Below are 22,271 nucleotides of genomic sequence, written 5' to 3' on the forward strand. Positions count from 1 at the left end.
ACAAACATAATTTGCTTACAAACAGAAATTTTATAAGCAAACAGTTTTGTTAAGAGAAGTATATTTTATAATTATTTATTAATAATTTTTATGAAAAAAAAATTATCGCGCGCGCGGAGAAATTCATAAAACAGTAATATATTTAAATTAAGAATTAAAATTTTTTAACATTGTTATTAACATTTTATATATATATCATATGCTTTAGATTGTCATAATATTAAAAATATTTTTTGAAATTTAAAACAAAAGACATTCAAGAAAATTATATATATTATCTATATATATTACCTATATATATAAGTACCGGGTATATCCGCGATTATTTTTGTCATTTGATGTCCAATCCTCATGCAACTGGTTTCATTTTGTTACAAATTTCTTCTGGTTTAAAATTAGGGCTTTTTTACTTTCATTATTAGGGTTTATAAAAAAATTTCTTTAAAAAGAATAGTAACGGATATGCGTTTGTATGTCCGCGAACTCCGTCATTTGTGACCCGATCCTAATGCAAAGTCTTATTTTATTTTAAATTTTACAAGGATTGTTGTCATGGGTTTGGTTTTTCCATATACAGGGTGTATCAAAAATGAATGGCATACTATAAGAAATGTAGGCCCTAAAATGAAACAATCTTATATAGATCTATTGATTCGGATTGTCATTATAGAAGGGGTTGCCAAACATAATATTTATTCTGAAATGTTTTTGGTTTTGGTTTTACCATATACAAGGTTTTTCATAAAAGAATGGCGTAACTGTAAAAAATGTAGGTCCTAAAATGAAACAATCTGTATATGGATCCTGTTTCGGATTTTCATTCTAGAAAAGGTTACAAAACATGGTATTCATTCTAGAAAGGGTTACAAAATGACTCGTCTCGATGCGATGATTTTTCGCTCAGATATGCCCATTTGAATAAAAAGGCAGTTTTTTACTTTAAATGCGCATATCTCAGCGAAAAATCATCGCATCGAGACGAATAAAAAAGCATTTTGAAGGGAAAACTCTGTACTATCGCATGCTTTTTATCCCATTAAGTTGCGATACTTGCCTCACGCCATGGATCGTCGCAAACCCAGACCAATATTTTTCAATTTCGCATGCTCTCGCTTTGTCATACGCCATTTTGAAAAAAATTATTACGCAAAATTTTACTAAATCAATTCTCAAAGTAGACATTTGAAGCTTTAATTTCTTTTTTTAGAAACCTTTCTATCTTTATTACTCGCGTAGTTATCATCATTGGAAGTTTATTGATTTTTTGACAAATTTTAGGTGTACCACTTTTTTTTCGAGTGAGTGTAATTTCACATATTGAATGTCAGTTTGTGTAGAGACAGAAACAACTATAATGAATTGCGTAATAGAAGAAATGAATAAAATTGGTCAGAATAAGAGTACAAATAAAAATAATTCCAAAAAAAGAAAAAAAAATGAAAAAATGTAAAACCAGGAAAGAGGGTTTTTGGAAAAGAAGATTAGAAAGACGATAAATTATTTAATAATAAAATGTATATATTTTTACAAGAATTATAAACTTATATATTTTAAATGTCAGTGTGGGAAGAGATAGAAACAACTGTAATAGTTTGCAAAAAGGAAAAAATGAATAAAATGGAGAATAAAGATACAAATGAAAAAAATACCTTTAAAAAAGGAAAAGAAAATGAAGAAAAAGGAAAACCAGGAAAGAATAATTTTGGTAATAAATAATATAAAAAAAGTAAATTATTTTATAATAAAATAGAAATTTATAATAAAATATTATTAAATATGTTGTGAATAAAATTAAAAAAATAATATAATGTATAAAAAATATCTTTAAAAACAATATTATAGTGTTGGATGATGGATGGGATGATTTATTAATTAAAGTAAAAATTGAATTTGAAAAAAAAGAAGAAGATAGGATAAACCTGGAGAGAAAGATACAATTAAGAATAAAAAAAGGAAAAAAAAAAGAAGACGACTTAAATTGATGTAAAAAGAAGAAAAGTAAATAATTGAAAAAATTATTAAAAAAGTAATAAAAGAGATTTAGTTTATAAAAAATATTAAAAAAGGTAATTTATTAAAAATATAATATGTAGTATATTTTTTACTTAAGTTTTTAAAAAAGAACCTGTATGAAGTAAAGCTAATTTTTAAAAAATTAAATATTAGAATTAAAAGAGGAGGAAAGGAAAATTTGGGGAAGAAAGGAGACGATGTAATTTTATGAAATAAGAAGAAAATTTAATATTTTAGAGACTTTTAAAAAAGCAAATTTAAAGAAAATTCAAGAAAGTTCCAAAAAATCCTTTGGATAAAAGGAATAAGTAAAGAAGACAACAAACATTTTTTTTTTTAGTAAAAAAAGATATTTATATATAAATTTTTAAAAAAGAACAATGTATGTCAAATAAATATGTTTATAAAAAAAATATTAATTTAAAAAATATGTATATTATTTAGAGAAGAAAAAAGAGAAAGGGGAAAAGTTAGAGAATGTGAAAAAGTGAAAAAATAAAGGAACATAGAGAAAAAGAATATATGAAAGAGAGAGAATAAATTTCTTTTAAAAGAAAAAAAAAGTTAGGGTGAGTGTGTGTGTGTGTGTTTAAAAATGAAAAAAAAAAAAAAACATTGTTTGTCGAAAAAATATTTAAAAACGAATAAAATATTTATTTAAAAGAAAGAAATATATAATTTCAAAAGAGAATATAAGAGAAACAGTTAGAGAGAGAATCAGAGTATAAGAGATAGTAATGGTTGAAAGAGAAAGAGTGTTTTTAAGGAAGAGAGTGAGAATGATTTAAGAAGAAATGCATGGGTGTTTGGTATGTGTTTTTCTGTGAGTGTGTATAAATTTATAAAAAAGAACATTGTTTGATGAAATAATATTATAAGAAGTAAAAAATATTTATATAAAAGAAGAAATTTATATAAATGAAGAATAATTACAAGTGAGAGTAAAAGAGAAAGTGGTAGAGAGAGAGAAAGAGAAGGATAGATAGAGAAATGGATCATACAACAGCAGCAAAGCAAAGAACCTGGAGAGTCCCACATCGGTCGTACGGTAAACAAGACGGAAGTGCGCAAATGCATTTCCCTCTACCCTCGCAAAAAAAGCAAAAGAAGGAAGAACTTTTTCGCCCGCGCTTTGTGCTGGCTCAAAATGCTTTAAAAATGAAAAAAGAACATTGTTTGCCCCTTTTGAGCCCGCACAAAACGCAGGCGAAAAAGCTAGTATTATATAAAAGCAAGATTTCATTATTGTTCCTTGTATAAGCAAGATAATATTTCTCACTAATATGTGACACTATGATTGTTAAATATTGAATGTATTATTTTTTATTTGATATTAATACTTGTGTGTGTGTGTGTGTGTGTGTGATATTTCTTTTATGTCACGATTATCACTTGACGAATGCGTGTTTCAAGCGAATTCTTAAAATTCTTTATGATAAGTCGTGTCTTATCGTTATGTAAAGGGATTATAATCTGTTATCTCTCGGATAAAATCTAAGAGCTTGTCTAAATAAATGTAGTATTATGGTATTCCATTAAGACATGATATTTCACTATGACTTCATATTGCAATGAAGATATTGAACGTATAAAAGAGTGAAATTAATATCGGTTATCAGTCAGTTTTTCTGATGTCAATTTGAAGAGCTCTCAAGTAATATTAACGACTAAGTATGAGAATCAAAATAGCGTTATGCCTCTTGGCTATATTTTGCACTGTAAGTCTTTTTTTTGAAAAATAATTTATTTATAAAAGATATAATATGATCTTGTCTTTCAAACGTTAATTTAATATTTAAGGGTTAACATTACAGTAACATTGCAGGAAGAGAATGTATTGCCCAGGTAGCAAAAGTGTAGAACGTTATACAAATAACTCCTCACGCATAATAAATTAAATGAAGACGCTATCTACTTTTCGCTGCATTTGTTTTACAAAATTATTTTAATTCTTGCACGATGAGTTTATCAATAAATACCTGCCAAAAGCATTCTATATGTATCTTAATAGAATGCATATAGAATACTTTTGGCAGGCATTGAAGAATAACATTTATTATACTCTTCTATTGTTGATTACGACTTGCTAGCATTGAGAAACTTATAGCGTTTTTATCCAGCCTCTGGGAGCGATTAATGACGTCATAAGGCTAATCACAGCCATTCTTCTAAAAAATACAATAACTGTGACTGACTAATTCTAGAGGAGAAAAATCTGAGACAGGTTAACTCAACTCTGGTCGAAAACACCATTAGGAAGAGTAATTGTAGCTGCATTAGTTTGTAGAATTTAAAATGCTATAGTTTATCTACTGTGCTACGTGGGTTGTAAACATGAATACTAAAAAAAAGTTCACTATAAACATTGATATAAACATATATATATATTGGTGATTAAACTCTCTCTCTCTCTCTCTCTCTCTCTCTCTCTTTCTCTCTCTCTCTCTCTCTCTCTCTCTCTTTCTTCTGTTTCTTTCTTTCTCTTTTAAATAAAAAAATTTCTTCTTTGTTTCCTTTATAGTTCTAAATGTTTATGTAAAATTATAATTTTGTTTTGCATCACACTTTATCATCTTGAATCACTCCTAAAATGTTTTCTCTCAAAACATTCTGTGTACATTAATAAAGACACTGTGTTTCTTTTAATAACAAATTTATTAATCTTACTTTTATTATCAATTTTAGGCGAATGCAATTTCTTTAAAAAGTTTGCAGCGTCAAATTGAAACCGCGAAATTAGACGTGGAAAATACCATACGAGAACTCGAACTTTTCCGGAATAACATTTGGCAAGACGTAAACCTGACAGTCACGAAAATATGGTTGGAACCAAAGAAAGAGTACGATAACTACGCCACTTCAATACTCAATACGATACATGTAAGTAGTTACTCATATTGTGAATTTCGTGAATAATGTTTTATCTAAAATCACAGAATTTATATCCATGATATTCTGGATAATTGTAGAACACGATATTTGATAAAATATTATAAACATAATGCATTACTTAATTATTTGATTTCTTACCATCAGAAAGAAGTAGAAGACGCCAAGGCCAGTGGTAAGAATGCTCAACCATGCTACAATGTCGCTTTTTATACTTTTCGGATTACTGACTACGAATTGAGGGCTGAAGCACGACTATGCCTAGATACCTCAACATGTTCTATGAAGCGCAATCTTAAGTTCATTGATAATTATATCACGGTAAATTTTCGGAATCATAATCGCATATCAATTCTAGCACTATAGGACACTGCATTAGTCAATAAACGAATAAAAATAACTTAATGTAATTATATTTTTAAGTAAAAAATAATATTTTAATCAAATCTGAAAATTAAATGTAAAATATATATTTATTTACAATTCATATTTTAAAGTTTTATTACTTTTATTTTTAATATTCTCCATATACTTTTTGATTAATGGTTAATAAAAGACTGGTGCAGTAATCCTCCTTTCCACAAATAAATTAATCACTAAATTCTCGTGTTATTTTTTTGTTTTTTTTTAGACCGGACGTGAGTTAATAAAAGAATTGGATGAGATCCTTCCGGGTTGCTATGAGAAAGATTCAAGACTTACCGACATTTTAAAACTACATAATTGTAAATCTCAGCTTAAGATGAGTAAGAGTAGCGTGAAAAAATTGAAGACCGATGCCAATTCTGCCAAAGCTACCTTTAAAAACGAGAAAAATATCGTCGTTGACAAGTATACTACTTGCCTACATAATGCTTTCTCGACCGCACACTCAAAAGTCGAGAATGCCAGGTTAGCTGCTACCTGGTGCCTCAACAAACTGTAGGAATACATCTTAAATTTGACCATTGCATTAGTCTATTATGATTTATTACGATTTGAAGTTATTTTCTCTAGAAAAAACGTCATTCTTGAAAAAAAATGTTTTGCAATTACCTTTTTTCTATGATTAATATTTAAGTTAACAGAGTTTACAATACATCACGAAATTTTATTATTTACATCGAGGATTCTTTCTTTTTTTTTATATAATATAAAATGAATAAAAATAATTGCAAAACTGAAATTGGTTTATTACATACATTAGGATACTACATTATCGTTAACATCAACAACATCAACGTGTATTACTTAATTATACGCTTTAGTAAACTGGAAATTAAATGATGTAATAAATTTTCTGCAAAAAGATATGTTTGTACAATCTGAAATATATATACGTCTTCACATTTTGACAATTGTCTTAAAGTTTATACAAAATAATGTGTTATAATGATAAAATATAACTGCATTTGTGAAAAATCATTCAAAATCTAAATTAATATTTTGCTAATTTCTAAATTTCTTAACAAATAAAAAGATAAATAAATAAGATAAAACTAAAAAATTTTTTAATATAAAATCTCTATAAAAAAATAAAGGTTGATAAGAATTGTACGTAACTATATAAATCATTAATTTCTAATAAAAAAGACTGTGGGAACGTAAAAAATTCGCTCGTGGTTGAGCGGTATTGTTGTCGCTTTGCCGTGATACTGATTAGTTCTCTCTCTTCATTCACTTCGTGTTGCGAAAGTTGTAATTTGACTGTTTAGTTAATATAGGCGCGCTAGTCCTATCTAAAAAAAAATGCATATAAAGTCGATTGCTCGCATCTCTCGAAATTTATTGTTGTCGCTTTTCTGCGATGCCAATTTTGATTCTCTCGCTGCGCTTACTTCGTGTTGCAAGAATAGCTGTCATTGCGATTGAATTTTGACAGCTGCCAAATTTGTATAGATATTATCTATATAATTATCGTTGTAATTTATTTTCAAAAAGTAAAAAGTTAAGTAGCGCGCGCAAAGCGCGCATCTGTGATGTCTAGTAATTAAAATTGTGCCTGATGATTTTGCCTAACTTTTTTAATTACACTTCGAAAATCTTTGAAAATACATACAATTTTATAAAAAAAAAAGCTGTTTAAGAAATTATTAACTATCTGTTTAACAAATACGTGATAACGCATTTTGAAATACATTGTTATTGCGGATTATAATTTATGTCACACATAACACGCATAATATTAAATATAAGAGACTTTATATCGAAGAATAAACATACTGACTAATTATTGATCTTAATGTGATCTAAGAGGAAATTTAACTTTGGCCAAACAATTTTTATTTCTTTCGTAGTATTACGTACCTAGTCCAAATTGTTCAGTTGAGAAAAACAAACAAAATTAATTATTGATTGGTAGGAACAATTATTTCAAGATGCATTTAATTTAATAAGTTTATTCGTAATTTGTCTTCATCGGACAATTAAATTTGGACGACCAGGAGCGACTATTTAAGCGCCTAAATTCGCATAAGCACGTGTTAATATGCTTGCATAAATGTATTGAGATTTTACACAATTGCGAATTTTCTGAGTATTCGCTATTCTGCAAAGTCACTTGATGTGGCGGAGAGAAATAAATTCCACAATATATTCATTGCGATTTGCGTAATAACTTCTCGCCATAGAGAGACTGTGGCTGGGTTCGGGGAGACGCTATTAGCGCTAAAAGTATTATTCTATCCTCGTTGTTCAATGAATGTCAAAGAAAGATAGAGCACGCTCACAGCGCCAAAAGAGCGTGCTCTCCGAACCCAACTTGTGTATACAAATGTATATGATATGTGCATATTACATATAATAATTTATATACGGAATATACATATACATATACATACAATGTACACGCACCGGCAGAAATGGTTGTCTCTCGACGTCCGGCGCGATCACCCACACACACGAAGCGGCTAAAGGTAGAGAAATCATACAAACTTTAGCATCTCGCGAAATGGGTCAAAACAGTTGATAAGGACGTTCATGGACAATACGAACTCTGACCCCTCATATCTTAAAGATAAAGAGTAGGCTTAATCTAAAACTTTCAGAAGATCAATGTTTTATATATGTATAACTATGTTTTAGCACTGAATTCAAATGTTGAAAAATATCATATATGTCAACGAAATTACTAGATCAAAATCAACAATAAATCCCAACAAAATTGAAGCTTTTTCTAAATGAAAAAACTTTTGGTGGGACGAGAACAATTCGGTATATTTGCTTCGTTTGTATAATTCGCTCAGAGTAAAATTTATAAAGGGTGGATTAGCAAACGCTGGATTTAGAATGCAGAATTCAAATTTTCCGTTAAAAGGAATCAAGATTACGGATATTGGTTGTGGGATAAACATATTAATCGAAAGTTTAGCTAAACTAGGAGCACAAGTAATTGGAATAGACCCATTAGCAGAATAAATAGATGTTGCTAAAGAGCATGTAAAATTAAATTCCAATATATCAGAAAGAGTAAATTATCTTCAAACAACCATGGAAGATTTTGTTCAAAAGGAGCGAAAAATATATGATGCTGTTGTAATTTGTGAGGTTTTGCAATATGTAACAGATCCAGAACTATTTCTAAAAATATTATAATAAAAATTATAACAAAAGATATAAAAAATATTTGTTATAAACATTGCATAAAATCAAATATTTTACAAATAATCTGTACAGGAATGTGCGAAAATGGTAAAACCTGGGAAATTGATCTTTGTGATGACAATAAATAAAACTTTTACATCTTGGCTGTCTGTTGTTATAGCATATCAAAACATTTTCAAATGTGTACCTAGCGATATACTTGACTGGAATAAATGTATGCCTCCACACGAAGTTCAACGTATATTAGAGAATTGTAAGTTTCTTAGAAAAAATTATTTAAAAAAAAACGTTTTGTTCTATATTAAGTTTAAAAAGTTTTAAAAAGTATATTATAGTGTATTGTCATAAGAATTATAATATAATTAATATTACATTTTTGTAATTGTATATTTTTATGTTATATACTTGTTTTATACTTATGTTATTATATGTATAATCATTAAACGCTATAATATTATGATAAATATTCTTAACAATGTTATACAAAGATAGTACATTATGTGACGAGAGCGTAAAGTCGACCTTTTGTACACAAGTACAAGGAGCACGTGGACGCACGAGCCAAAGGCAAACCGAAGACTTCGTCATTGTCAGTAATTGGTAAGTGTCGGTAGTGTTGGGTAATATCTGTGAGAATCACTAAATGCGTGTCGCGAGATGACACGCCAGTGTATACTGATGTAAAGACGAATAAATAATTAAACGTGCGGAAAAGTTTTTCGTCACGATTCATCTGGATAAGAACTGTGCAAGAATATTAAAGTGCTGAATTCCGCGACTTTACTCACAGAAAAGTGACACAAAAGACACCATTTTCAACGTACACGTAACAAAAATTCTATTTTGTAATAAAAAATTAGTACGTTGTTGCAAAATATGTAGGTAAATACATGCTCAGTAGTATAACATAGGCGAAAAATGTGCTTAGAAATGCTAACCATCCTATAAGTACTATAATATATTTCCATGATGATCTTTCGCTAACCGATTGCACGAGATCGGTATTGTCGTCCACATCTACTTCCAGTTTGGATGTCACAACCGGATCTAGAATACTGACTAGAAGAATCCGTCCAACTCGACTGCGCAAAATGGACGTCGTGCCGGTTGAGATCCACACAGGTGGTTCGATAGTCAATGTTTGCAAATGTCGTAAGACACTGGTGAGAATAAGAGCAAACGTTGCCAAACCAAGAGAACTCTCATAAAAGAACACTAAAATAAAAAGTATATCAGATTTTTTCTTTCTCTTTTTTTTCTATGTACAAACAAAATTAGAAAATGAATTAAAAACCTGAACATATATATGTGTATATGTATACACATATATGTACATACATATATATTAGAGTTTATGAATTAAATGTACATTTGAAACTATTAATATTATAAATTAATATTGAAAAATTTGTGCTAAGATATAAAATATCTAAAATCAAAAACTTAAGATGAATGACATTACAAATAACAAGATGTTTCTTCTTTGTTATCATATTAAATTATATTTTATTAAATTATATTTAAATATTTACTTATTTTAGGAGTGTTAAAGCCACTCCTTGGCATTTCCCAATGCACATCTTGGATACATAATAAATGACAAATAAAATTAAGATTAGCAATCACCATACGTTCAAAGGATTTTGGTTCTAGCCATAATGTGATTAGAGTCATCACCATTAGTACTGTAAACATTATATGAAGTGCATTAAAACTAATAAAGGAAACAGATAAATTAAATTTATTCGCTCTTGTTAAAAAATAAATTATCATCTACTTAGCATGTATGTTAAATTAAAATAATTAAGAAATTGTTTATATAAAATTTGATTGCAACATTTTTATCATGCTTTAAAAAACGAGCAAAAAATGTTCTTTAATATTAATGAAAATTAATAAATATATGATACGTACCTATAGTAGGCGATACATACGCAATGTGTGCAATGCTCCAATGATGCTTCAGAATAAAATGATAAGAAAGCATTTTAATGGTCGAACCCGAATTATATTTGTATTTATTTTCCCATCTCGTCATATAAAATTTCATTAAATCCCACTCAACATTCTTGGATTGTATATTTTTCAGTGACTGTAAATTTTTTCAACTGGCAGTTTCAAATTAAGGAAGACATTTTATGAAAGTATTACAAAAAATTTATTTACTTTATGCACATTACTTTTGTACAAGAATCACCTATTTATACAAACATGAAAATAAATCTAGTTGATCGAGAATGGAGAAATCTTACCGGAAAATCTTTCTGACTGGAAACAAGGTCGATCTCATCTCCGGAATGTGACCACGATCCGAATTGTAGAGTGCAATTCAGGATACTAAATGGCCACCACGTGTTATCTGAGATGCAAGATAAGGAATATTTTGATGCCGTTAATGAATCAACAATCCCCTGGTTTACGATCCAACACTTTGAACGCTCATATCTCGATGTGCTTTCTCCAATTCGTCTAAATATACGAATAATTTGAGACATTTTATTTAAACCAATATTCCACAATTTAAACGTAAAAATTAGGAAATATCAAAATATTTTCATCTTAGTTCTAAACTGGAAGTGAAAATCATAAATAATCTTTTATCTTTGATTAAAAGCATAATTAATTACATTCATATTGATAAACCATTACAATTATTTGGATTAATTACAAACATTATAAATCTCTGTTTTATTATTTTATGTTAAAAGAATATTATTATCAATTTCCTAATCTGTAAACAATAAATAATTGTTTAAGACCCTATAGTCGATTAATCTCAAATCATTACCTCAAATAGTCCATCAAATGAGATTCATCAAACTTGATTATTATTAAAATAAAGAATTTTTCTGCATTGAAGAAAGAGTTTGGTAATAACTACAAAATATTAAATAAAATGTCAATTAAACATGTAGTCAATATAACAAAGAAACAATTTTATTTTACTAAATATTTACCAAACTTTTTCTTTGTGTTCTTTTAGTGTATCAGGTTGACATATAATTTTCATGCAATCTCGGATATAGTAATTATAATATTTCTTTATACTAAGGAACAGCGTTCTCTCTCCAATAATCTTGACTTTGATATATATATATACATATATATATAATATATATATATATGTATATATCTAAATCAAAGAATAGTTGAAGATTATTCTTATAAAAATTCCTGTAAAAATAACATATAGATTAACGAATAAGAGATTTATGAATCACTTCTATTTATGACTCTATGATTATTTATTAAATAATAATCAATTATAAATATTTCCGATTTCAGATTTATGTTAATTTTCTCCGATATTACTTAACTTACTCATTATGTATCGACACATCAGGCATCCAAATAGTATAGCGTGATACAGTTATCCATTTGATGTTATCGTATTGTGCAGGATCCCATGTCAAATGTGAATCATTCCATCTCTATTCAAATAAAATATTAAACTCAAACGTTATGTAAATAAAACTCTGAAAAAAATAGTTTTCCCAAAATACGGTTATAACCTACTTTGAAGCTCACAATTAAGTAATTAAATTATTTAAGTTGTTCGCAATTTTACTGTGGAAAAAGTTTTGACCGTTTTTTTTAATTGGAGAACTTAATATTTGGATTAATACTTTACTTTGGTAAAAATTGTGTTTGAGTAACTAAATATCAACAGAACTAATTTGACTAGTTATAACTTAAAAATTTTTGAAATAGATCATAGAATAGCTAACGGCAATTTTTATTTAATACAGGATTAATTTTAAAAAATAAAAGTAGAAAAATTAGAGTTAAGAGTATTCCAAATAATTTGATTACTTAATCGTGGGCACCAAAATAAGTTATAACCGTATTTTGAAAAAAACTACATACTTTTCTCAGAGGATATTAATAATTATATTATAAAACAAAAGCACATTTAAAAATAAGTTATCTTCAATTCATAAAAATTAAATTTTTAATAAAACATATACGTATACTTTTTTTTACAAACTTATAGATAATTAAATTTATTTGTGAATGTACTGTTTATATACAATTTTATGAACTTACCATTGTCACCCACGCATGCAACGTGAAGATTTCAGTTTCTTGTTCCTAAAAAAATTACAAATAAATTTAAATTTGCTTTTTCAAATTTTGTTTTGTAAGCGTGATTTTATAAAATATTTGGAGCTTATTTAAAGATAAATATGCAAGGAATAAGTAAATAGAAAAACAAAACAAAAAGCTATTAATTTGCTAGTAATAAAATACAGAAAAAGTTTCTAAATTTTTAAAATTTAATAAAGTCTTCGTTAATACTTACATATTCAAAAAAATATGGGTTCAGAAAGAATTTCACACGCGTGATGTTCTTAATATTTTTGACTGGTCTTACATTAGAATTGTATTCGCACAGGAGATGCCTTTTTAATTGCACCATTTGTGATTTGTTCTCGTTACAACTGCTTTCCGCTATCACTTTGATGTAAATAATGTGAAGAATAAGAAGGACAAAGAAGAAACCGTTTCTGTTCATTTTGAATATTTAAACCATAAACGACAAATGATGAACCTACAATGACTGAGTCGCTTAGTGATGGATTGTGAGAACAAAACTAACGATAATCATACGCCCAGTGAAACGTAAAACTGCAGACTTCAAAGACCGCCCCCTCAACAATGAGGTCTTATCAACAATGAAATAATTTTAAATACATTTTCTGGACAAAAACACAAAATTATCTTCATATCGTAAATTTGTTTTATCTACTTTAAACCTAAAGCTACATATGACATATAATATGTGTAATTTTTAAAAACAATAAAATTGATATATATTGTAATAATAATATTTAGTATTTATGACAAACAAAAAGTTTTTAAGCAAATAGATAAGAATAATAAAGGTAAAAACAAATTTTGCAGAAAAATAAATTTATAAAATTAACTTATATTTATATTAATAACATTATTTAAAAATTTTTTTATAAATTATTAAGAGCAATTTAAATATTTATTTATTTATTAAATAGCTCTTTCAATATCAATTTTATTAATATTTTCATAATTACAAATGTAATATTAAATATTGAAAATTACATAAATTGCTCGCATAAGAGAGTATTGACAAGTTTTTAACATGGAAATAATTAGAAAATATTAATTAGGGTTATTAAAAAATAACATAAACAATCAATTAAAAATAGTGTAAATTATTTATTCATTTATATTACACAAATATTTATTTCAATCTTTCACAAAATGTAATACAGACTGTTTGAAAGGATTCAAACATTATGGAAAATGTTTTAATTGCAAAATATTTCAACTGTACAAATGGATTAATTTATGGCCCCTGAAGGTAAAAGAATGATTAAAATAATGATATAAGTAATGATCACACAAAAAAATGACAACCACTCAATAATAGCGGAGAAATGTCTCCAGGACGATTCTTTCATCTTTATTTCAGACTTTGGAAGATCCGAACTGTTTTCAGTCACTGAATCTCCACTTGCTATTTTGGATTCTTCGTCGTTCAAGATCAAGAATTGACCAGCCCTATTGCTCAAGATAAACGTTGTCGTGGAAGACATCCAACTTGGCATTTCCATACTCATGTTTTGCAGTTTGCGTAAGAAGACCGTCAGAATTAACGCAAAGGTAGCCAACGCCAAGGAGTCGCGGTAGAATAGCACTGCAGGATAAATACAAGACATATAATTCTAGTCATATTTGATTCTAATTAATGTTTTTTTTTTTAATCTTTCTAATGTTATCTTTTTTTCTTTTTGTAAAAATGTCTTAGCTATACCAATTAATATTACGGTTACAACTTGAAGTTATTGAAATTTAAAAACTATAAACTCTTTAGATTTATTCTTTCTTTGTAATCAATGACACAGAATATTAATTATGGATATCAGAATTTTGACCTTCAAATTAGCTACAAAGAACAAAATAAAAAGATTTATAACGCTTTACGCAACAAAAATAATATATTTTGCTACAGTTAGGTAAATAATATGGTTTACATTGTAAATGCTGATATGAAAAGATTTTATTTCAGAAGGATGTTGACCTTCTATATGATTTTGATACTTACATATATTCGGAGGATTAACGCCATTATACGGCAATTGCCAATGCAAATCAAACATGCAGAGTAAATGACAAATCAAATTGACGCTCGCAATCGCTACTCGTTCAACCGATCTTGAATCCAACCAGAGCACCGTTAGAGTGAGGAATATCAAAGCTAAAAAAAAGGTATTTGAGATCTAAGTTTACTATTATTTGCTTTTGCAACCAATTACTTACCGATAGCTGGTGTGATGTAAGATCTATGATTTATGTCGTGATGCCGAGTTAATAAAAATGTATAATCGACTCTTGGAAATGTATCGTTCGGACAACATTTATATTTCTTAACGGTTTTTTCTGCATTTATAAATTTGAAATCCCATGCGGTATTATTCTCGTAGCCGTCCATTTCAATCTAGGAAATAAATGCAGTTAGATATTTTAATTTCTTAACAAACATAATACAGACATAAATCTACATATATAATGAGAAATAAAAATAAAGAAGAAAAGATTTTTCAAAAAATATCTCTTAAATTAAAATTGAGATAAAAAAAGAAACATTTTAATTTTAAAATTAAATTTTACTAATTTTGTAATATATCTCCCAATATATCTATTAGCTTAAAGTACATTAAGTAATTTATTTTAAAACATATAATTTTTATTTTAAAAAATATTTGGAAAAAGCTAAATATGAAAAATATCTTTGTAATATTTTATAATAAATTAAGTAATTTACTTACTCCATTTTCATCTAGACTGATATCGATCTCCTCTCCTGTGTGCGACCATGAGCCTATTGTAATGTTACATTTGTGCTGGTCGTGAGGCCAATATGTATAATCAGGATTACATTTTGAAAGATATTTTACAGGCAGCACGCAATTGACAGAACCCGTATTAAAGAGCAAACATTCTGTATTGTAAATCGTGTCGTATTCATTACTCGCCATATCACCACTGAAAAATCAAGTAAAGTATCCAGTTGCATTTATATCACGTATAATTGAAGTTAGCATACATAACGTGATTAATGATAACGATACAAAATTAACTTACGAGTTATAGACATACAGATCGGGTATCCAAATACTATAGGCTTTCACGTGAATATAAGTAATCGTGTCGTAATCGCTCGGTGTCCAAGTAAGAAATGTATCTGTCCAAGACTGTTAATTAAATATCTTATTAAAATAACAATGTGATATGATAAATAAAATATTCTAGACTCACATATGACATCCAGCTATGAAGTGTCAGTACACCCTCCCCTGCCTATAAATAAAATTAAATAATTTTAATATAGTTATATTATTAAAAAATTGTCAAATAAAGTACTATGAGTTGATTTTTTTATACATAAGACACATTTTAATTAATGTTTTAATTAAAATATGTTTTTTACGTGTATTATGTCAGAAAATAATAATAATAACAAGAATCACTGTCATAAATATGACAATTGGAATAACAAAATCCACTCTAAAAATAATACGCTACTCTGTTTTGAAATATTATACTTAAAGTGACACGTTCGGCATTGTAACTACTTTATAATATGGTATAAAATAATGAACTTACGAATTCCATCATTTTTGGCATTAGTCTAAGTGTCACGTTGGTAGCAACTTTATGATGATTCGGACGGACGGTAGAATCATATTCGCAGAAAAGAGACTTTTTAAGACGCAACAGTGGTGTCGTACTTTCTAAATCTTTGCATCCTCGTGTTATAACATCATCTTCTTCTATCATTACCCTTCCAACAGTAAAAGCTAAAAAACATAGAAATTATATTAACATTCAATTAATATAATATTACATTTGTTTACTTATAAATTATTTTAATGTATAAATATCGTTTTTTGTTAAAATGTGTTTTTTTAATTTTTACGATCTAAAAGTTACTTTTAAATTATTGATAACATACGTTTAACTGTTAAATTGTTAAATTAAATAATATATGTAAAAATTGTTTTTTTAAATAAAGAACAATTTACATACAAAATTGACCAAGCCAGAAGATTATGAAAAATCCGAACACCTGTAATATTCTCATCTTGATCGGAACGAGCCAACGGCTCTAGTTGAACTAATTCTCTTCGTTACCATACCGTAACAATCAGACGCCTCATGAAATCTGAAACTGCTGATATATTGAACGCCCCCAGAGTATCAATACTTGAAAGTTAGGCCAATCAATTGAATAAAGAGAGTTTATATGGTTTAAAATATATGGTTAATTTAAGCTACCAATTAAAACTCTTAAAATTTCTCGCAATAAATTTGCATTCTAATTTATAAGATTCTTTAAATAAATAACTTTTGTGTTACAAAATACCTGCGATAACTTGTGTATTTCTCTAAAATGTAGAAATTAAGAAAAATGAATCAAACAAATTAATGTAAATGTTTAATTCTACCACGTATAATTAATTGTACATTGATTTAAAAGTCAAATCTTAGACTGGTATTCGATTCTTATTTTATAAAATGACGATCTTGCAAGATCGCCTCAAGTAAGGTGTTAATAAGGTTCTTATAATTAGTTAAGGTAAACGATACTTAAATATAAGATTTGATTATAAATATCGATCTTAAATTCAATTCTATCACGTATTGCGTTTTTACAATTTTAATTTATTTTGATAAAAATGAAAATTAATTTATTAGCAATATTTTTCTCTAAATTTTTTTGAAAAAACCATTACGCAATTTTATTAAATTGAAACAGTAAATTGCCAAATACAATTTTATTTTACTATTAATAATACAAAATCTACATGTACAATTAATATCGGAAATATCATGTAAAATACCACGTAATTATAATTAACTGCATTTATGTGAATGAATATTGCATGAGAAAATCTGAGAAGAGAAGATTTAGAAGGCATCGGACAACAAAAAAATAATACAGTACTTTATTATTATTTTATCATCTGGTTCGCAGAATTAAACTTTGCTAATTACTTTAATGATGCGTAATGATTAATTTCTCGAAATTATATATTAAATATAACATATTGCTTTTCTTTAAATGTATTATGTAATGTTACAGATTATTGTGGTTATAACTTTGTTACTGCACATTAATACACTCTAAAAAATAAAAAATTTTGTATTAAATTTAACATATTTTACATGTCACGTTTTACACATATTTATTTAATATATAATAATTGTTATAAAGAGAAAAGTAACAAAATTTATCTGTTTACTTTAACACATAAAATGTATCAGTAGAAATTTATGAATGTATAGATAAATTATGTTATTTTAATTCTTGAAAATAGATAAAATAATATAATATTATAAAGAAAATGATGATACAATATTAATTTAACATATAAAAGTAACATAACAATGATATATTAACTTAACACACAACTATGTTAGAAATTTAACACAAAACTGTTTATACACAAAAATGTTAACATAAGTACAAAATGTTCTTTACTGTGTATTAACCCATAGGAACTAGATTAATCAAAATAATGACATAAGTAATAACCACGCAGAAAAAAGATAACCAGTCGATAATAACAGCAAGATGTTTCCAAGATGATTCCTCTATAATTATTTCAGATTTTCGAATGTCTGAGCTTTCTTCAGTTACTGTATCTTTATTTGCCATCTTGGATTTGTCGTCTTTGAGAATCAAAAACCGTCCAATCTTTTTACTCAAAACAAATTTTGTAATGAACGAGATCCAATTTGGTGTCTCTGTGTTCATATCTTCCAGTTTACGTAACAAAGCTGTCAGAATTATCGCAAAGGAAGCCAATGCCAAGGATTCACGATAAAATAACACTGCAACATGAACATAAAATTAAAGAAATTATTAATAAATTAATTTTTTGAATATTATAATATATAACATTTTTTTATAACCACATATATTTTTCTATGACCATTCTTGAAGATTTTATTACTTACTTATATTAGGGGGACTAACGCCATTGTATGGTATACTCCATTGGACTATGTATATACAGAGCAAATGACAAATAAAATTTACGCTTGCCACCGCTATTCGTTCAATCGAGTATAAGTCGAGGCAAAGTACTGTTAAAGTGAGTAGTATCAAAACTGGAAATAAAATTGTATTATATTTGTTATTACTTATTTACTACGCTTCTACTTTTACTTACCACTAGCTAGTGTAATAACAACCAAGTGACGTTTGCCATAATGGCGCGTCAGCAAGAAGTTATAAGTAATCCTTGGGAACGTGTCGTTCGGGCAGCATTTATATTTTTTGACTTCTCTCATCGAATTTATGTATTGAAAGTCCCATATCGTATTATTCATATATTCGCTCATAGTAATCTGCGAGAGAAGATGTTGATTACTTATTTTATAAAAAGAATATTTACGCCAGTACAAATAAATACTATACTAAATATTCCAATTTTTTAATATAAAATACAATAATCTTTCTCACGCAGACCTGTATTATTAAAAAAGGTAATTAAATACTACATACGCAATTATAAAAATACTTTTCATTAATTTTAAATCCCCTAATTTGATTTTAGCAACGTGTAGCTTTTTAATAATTTTTAAAAATTAAATTAATATTGACGTGCAAAAATAGATAAATTAGTTTTATTGTAATAGTAGATTAAATAATTAAAGAATTAAATTTTAGATTAGAACGCATACGTCGTCTAACACCAGATTAACTTCTTCTCCTTTGTGGACCCACGAAATAAATGTAACGCTACATTTATGTTCATCGTAAGGCCAATAGGTATAATCGGGATTGCATTTGGAAATAAGCTTCACCGCGGGGATGCAAAAGACAGAACCCGAATTAAAGAGTAAGCACCCCGTTGAAGGTATTATATGTTCGTCACCTGACATATCAGCGCTAAAAAAATGTCAAAAAAATGGATAACAAATTTAAAAGAGCTGCATGATAAAAGATTTTTTATCATGTTACTTTTCGTTTACGCGAAGAAAACGGATGGGATAAATAAAATACAGTTTATCTTAGAAAAGGATTGCATTAACTTTCACCGATCTTAAAAAGAATTAAGTCTATTTACGAATTGTTGACAGTTATATCTGGCGTCCAGATCTGCCAGCTTTTTATTTGAATAAAAGTAATCTCGTCATAATCACTCGGTGCCCAAGTAAGTTGCGGATCCGTCCAAGCCTGTGAAATAAATACTCTGCATTGTATCGAATTTATTATGTAAATACTTTACTATACAGCAAAAATGTAGCTTTATTGGCAAAAAGTTATATACTTACAACTGTCAGCCAGCTGTGCAGTGACAATTTAGCAGTGCCTCCTTCCTATAAATAAAATTATTTAATTTTTTATGTCGCAATTTATTATTAAATAGCTATCAAATTAACATTAAGCAAAAAGTATGTTTTCTATAAAAGTTTGCGTCTTAAAGAGTCATGCTGTTGTGATAGGCTAAAAAAAATCAAATTTTTTACATTTTCTTAAAATTTGGCATAAATTAAAAACATAATCCCAAAGGATTTAGCCGAATTCGAGAAATCAATAATACTATAGACATTTAAATCAAGCGTCTTTTTGTTGCGCATAAGTAGACAAACATTTGTATTATGGATCGAAAACAATTGAAATATCGTCTTGCTTAGCTACTGGCATTTTCAATGATAGATTCTGTGCTGTTTTGAAAATATGTGAAGCGGTGAAAATTGTTATTGCTTGGCTAAGATTTTGCTGACAACCACAATGATAAACCGTAGAAAACACGCAAGAAAAAGAAGATAATTTAGAATCTTTAAAAGCTTAGACAGCTCATAGAAGTGCGAAATCGATTTCAAAAGAGTTCTACAAAAACGAACAAGATGTATGAAATAGTTAATTAATTGTACGTTAAATAACTTTTTATATACACTAAAACAATATACACTAGAAACTTTAAATGTGTTTATCTCAAAATTTCTTTTTCCAAATTGACTGCCATGATAACTCCATAATGGATTGATCGATTCACTTGAAATTTTGCAAATACGTGATTCACTTGATGCGTCTATTCTTGTCCCTACTAGTTTCGATCTATGTAAAATGTGAATTTACGAACCAAAAACTCACAATTTTTTTAAAGAAAAACCTTTTTGTTTTAACGTCATTTTTTCAACATTTTTAAACTATTCTGTAGTAATGTCTGCGATAACCATATTCATATTAAATAAGAATATCTTCGGTTTTTATATTCAGACTGCTGCAACAACTGGAATCACGACAGCCATTGATAATTTTTTAGGATTCCTAGCAGACGTAGTACAACTCCTTTACATACGCCCTCTATGTTTGAAAAAATTTTGAAACAATCTTAAGATATTAAATAATGTCATTTTAAAAAAAATATTGTGTTTAACTTTTCTAAACAAAATACTCAAAAATTCCTTTATTTAAGAATCGTTATAGTAGTATGACTCTTTAAGTAAAACTTTTATTTTGTTAAAAAATAGATTTTATATTAAGAGAAATAAAACTGAAATTATTTTAAAAAATTAATAAATCTTGTATGTGAAGAACGACACATTAATATAATTAGCTCAATATAATTTTCCATTTTATAATCAAATAATTTATACGTTAAACCTTCTTTTTTACTATAAACTTACAAAATCTATTAACTTCGGCGTTAAGTTCAAAGAAACATTAGTCGTATTAGGATAATTTGGATGAACAGTAGAATCATAATTGCAAAAGAGATGTTTTTTAAGACGCAATACTGGTGATAAATTCTCCAAATTCTTACATTTTCGTATCACCACATTCAAATTTGTATGCTCTATATATTTTAAAGCATCTAGAAAAACGTTATGATGTAATGAGACATTTACACTGATTTGTAATAATTAATCGTAATAAAGTAAAAAAAAATATGATACATTAACAAATTAATATTTTACTGTTACTCATTATTTCAAAAATTACTTTATATTAAATAATTTTAAAGGTGATATTTTGTAATATCAAAATAGTTTAAAAGAGATAAAAATATGGATAATGTAGCTTTACAAAATTATTGAATTTCTTATATAAATCTAACAAATATTTCTGCTTCAATTCAATCGATTGTCTTACGTACAAAATTGATCAAAATTGATACAAAAGATACCGAAAAATCCGAACACGTTTAGTATTATTCTCATATTGATCGTTACGAACCAACGACTCCGAATTGACTAATTCCGTTCTCTCATATAATACTAGATTAATTATCAAACAGTTCATGAAATTTGACGCTATTGATACGCTAAATACTCTCGTGGTTTTAAAAGTGACAACTAGAGTACAAATAAAGATTTGTACAATGTAAAAAATATGAATTTTGCTATTCTAAATTTCTTAAAATAAATTGTCACACTGATTCATAAGATGTTTCGAAATAATAAGTTTTAGAATTAATTAAATAATTTTTTTTAATTATATACAGCGTTCTCTCTCTCTCTCTCTCTCTCTCTCTCTCTCTCTCTCTCTCTCTCTCTCTCTCTCTCTCTCTTTCTCTCTCTCTCTCCCTCTCTCTCTGTAACTGGTGGCGGTTTTTACAATTAAAAAAGAGATAATTCTATAAAAAAGTAAATTTAAAAAATTAATTAAAATTATTTTGCATAAAGTATTATTTCCAAAATAATAAAATTAAAAAATTGGCATAAATTTATAAAATTTTGACATAAAACATACAATTGTTGAGTTATTAACTCTGTTGCCTTTGTCT

The 22,271-nt window shown here is 27.5% G+C and overlaps 4 protein-coding genes across 4 annotated transcripts; 1 reads left to right on the forward strand and 3 right to left on the reverse strand.

Annotated features, from left to right (window-relative positions):
- Positions 1-3,606: 3,606 nt before the first annotated feature.
- Positions 3,607-6,192, forward strand: LOC105828267. The gene is made up of 4 exons (XM_012666515.3): positions 3,607-3,731; positions 4,699-4,893; positions 5,050-5,223; positions 5,534-6,192. Exons 1-4 carry the CDS (start codon positions 3,687-3,689, stop codon positions 5,825-5,827), a joined length of 708 nt encoding a protein of 235 aa, XP_012521969.1. The 5' UTR covers positions 3,607-3,686; the 3' UTR covers positions 5,828-6,192.
- Positions 6,193-8,933: 2,741 nt separating this feature from the next.
- LOC105828269 (5-hydroxytryptamine receptor 3A) lies at positions 8,934-13,258 on the reverse strand. Its single transcript, XM_012666517.3, has 7 exons — positions 12,788-13,258; positions 12,532-12,576; positions 11,806-11,915; positions 10,737-10,953; positions 10,399-10,576; positions 10,017-10,169; positions 8,934-9,699 (listed from the first exon to the last, which is right to left on the reverse strand). Exons 1-7 carry the CDS (start codon positions 12,998-13,000, stop codon positions 9,341-9,343), a joined length of 1,275 nt encoding a protein of 424 aa, XP_012521971.1. The 5' UTR covers positions 13,001-13,258; the 3' UTR covers positions 8,934-9,340.
- A 402-nt stretch (positions 13,259-13,660) lies between these two features.
- Positions 13,661-17,229, reverse strand: LOC105828268 (neuronal acetylcholine receptor subunit alpha-2). Its single transcript, XM_012666516.3, has 8 exons — positions 16,555-17,229; positions 16,132-16,325; positions 15,784-15,825; positions 15,610-15,719; positions 15,294-15,510; positions 14,785-14,962; positions 14,570-14,722; positions 13,661-14,161 (listed from the first exon to the last, which is right to left on the reverse strand). Exons 1-8 carry the CDS (start codon positions 16,607-16,609, stop codon positions 13,806-13,808), a joined length of 1,305 nt encoding a protein of 434 aa, XP_012521970.1. The 5' UTR covers positions 16,610-17,229; the 3' UTR covers positions 13,661-13,805.
- Positions 17,230-17,458: 229 nt separating this feature from the next.
- LOC105828266 (neuronal acetylcholine receptor subunit alpha-5) lies at positions 17,459-21,408 on the reverse strand (the record flags this gene model as incomplete). The annotated part of the gene is made up of 7 exons (XM_028192922.2): positions 17,459-18,363; positions 18,490-18,642; positions 18,705-18,882; positions 19,219-19,426; positions 19,605-19,714; positions 19,813-19,857; positions 21,172-21,408. Coding segments are annotated over 7 exons (1,278 nt in total), but the record flags the coding sequence as incomplete, so codon positions are not given.
- Between the last annotated feature and the right edge of the window lie 863 nt (positions 21,409-22,271).

The sequence above is a fragment of the Monomorium pharaonis genome, chromosome 6 (assembly GCF_013373865.1).
Source record: "Monomorium pharaonis isolate MP-MQ-018 chromosome 6, ASM1337386v2, whole genome shotgun sequence".
Taxonomy (NCBI): Eukaryota; Metazoa; Arthropoda; class Insecta; order Hymenoptera; family Formicidae; genus Monomorium; species Monomorium pharaonis.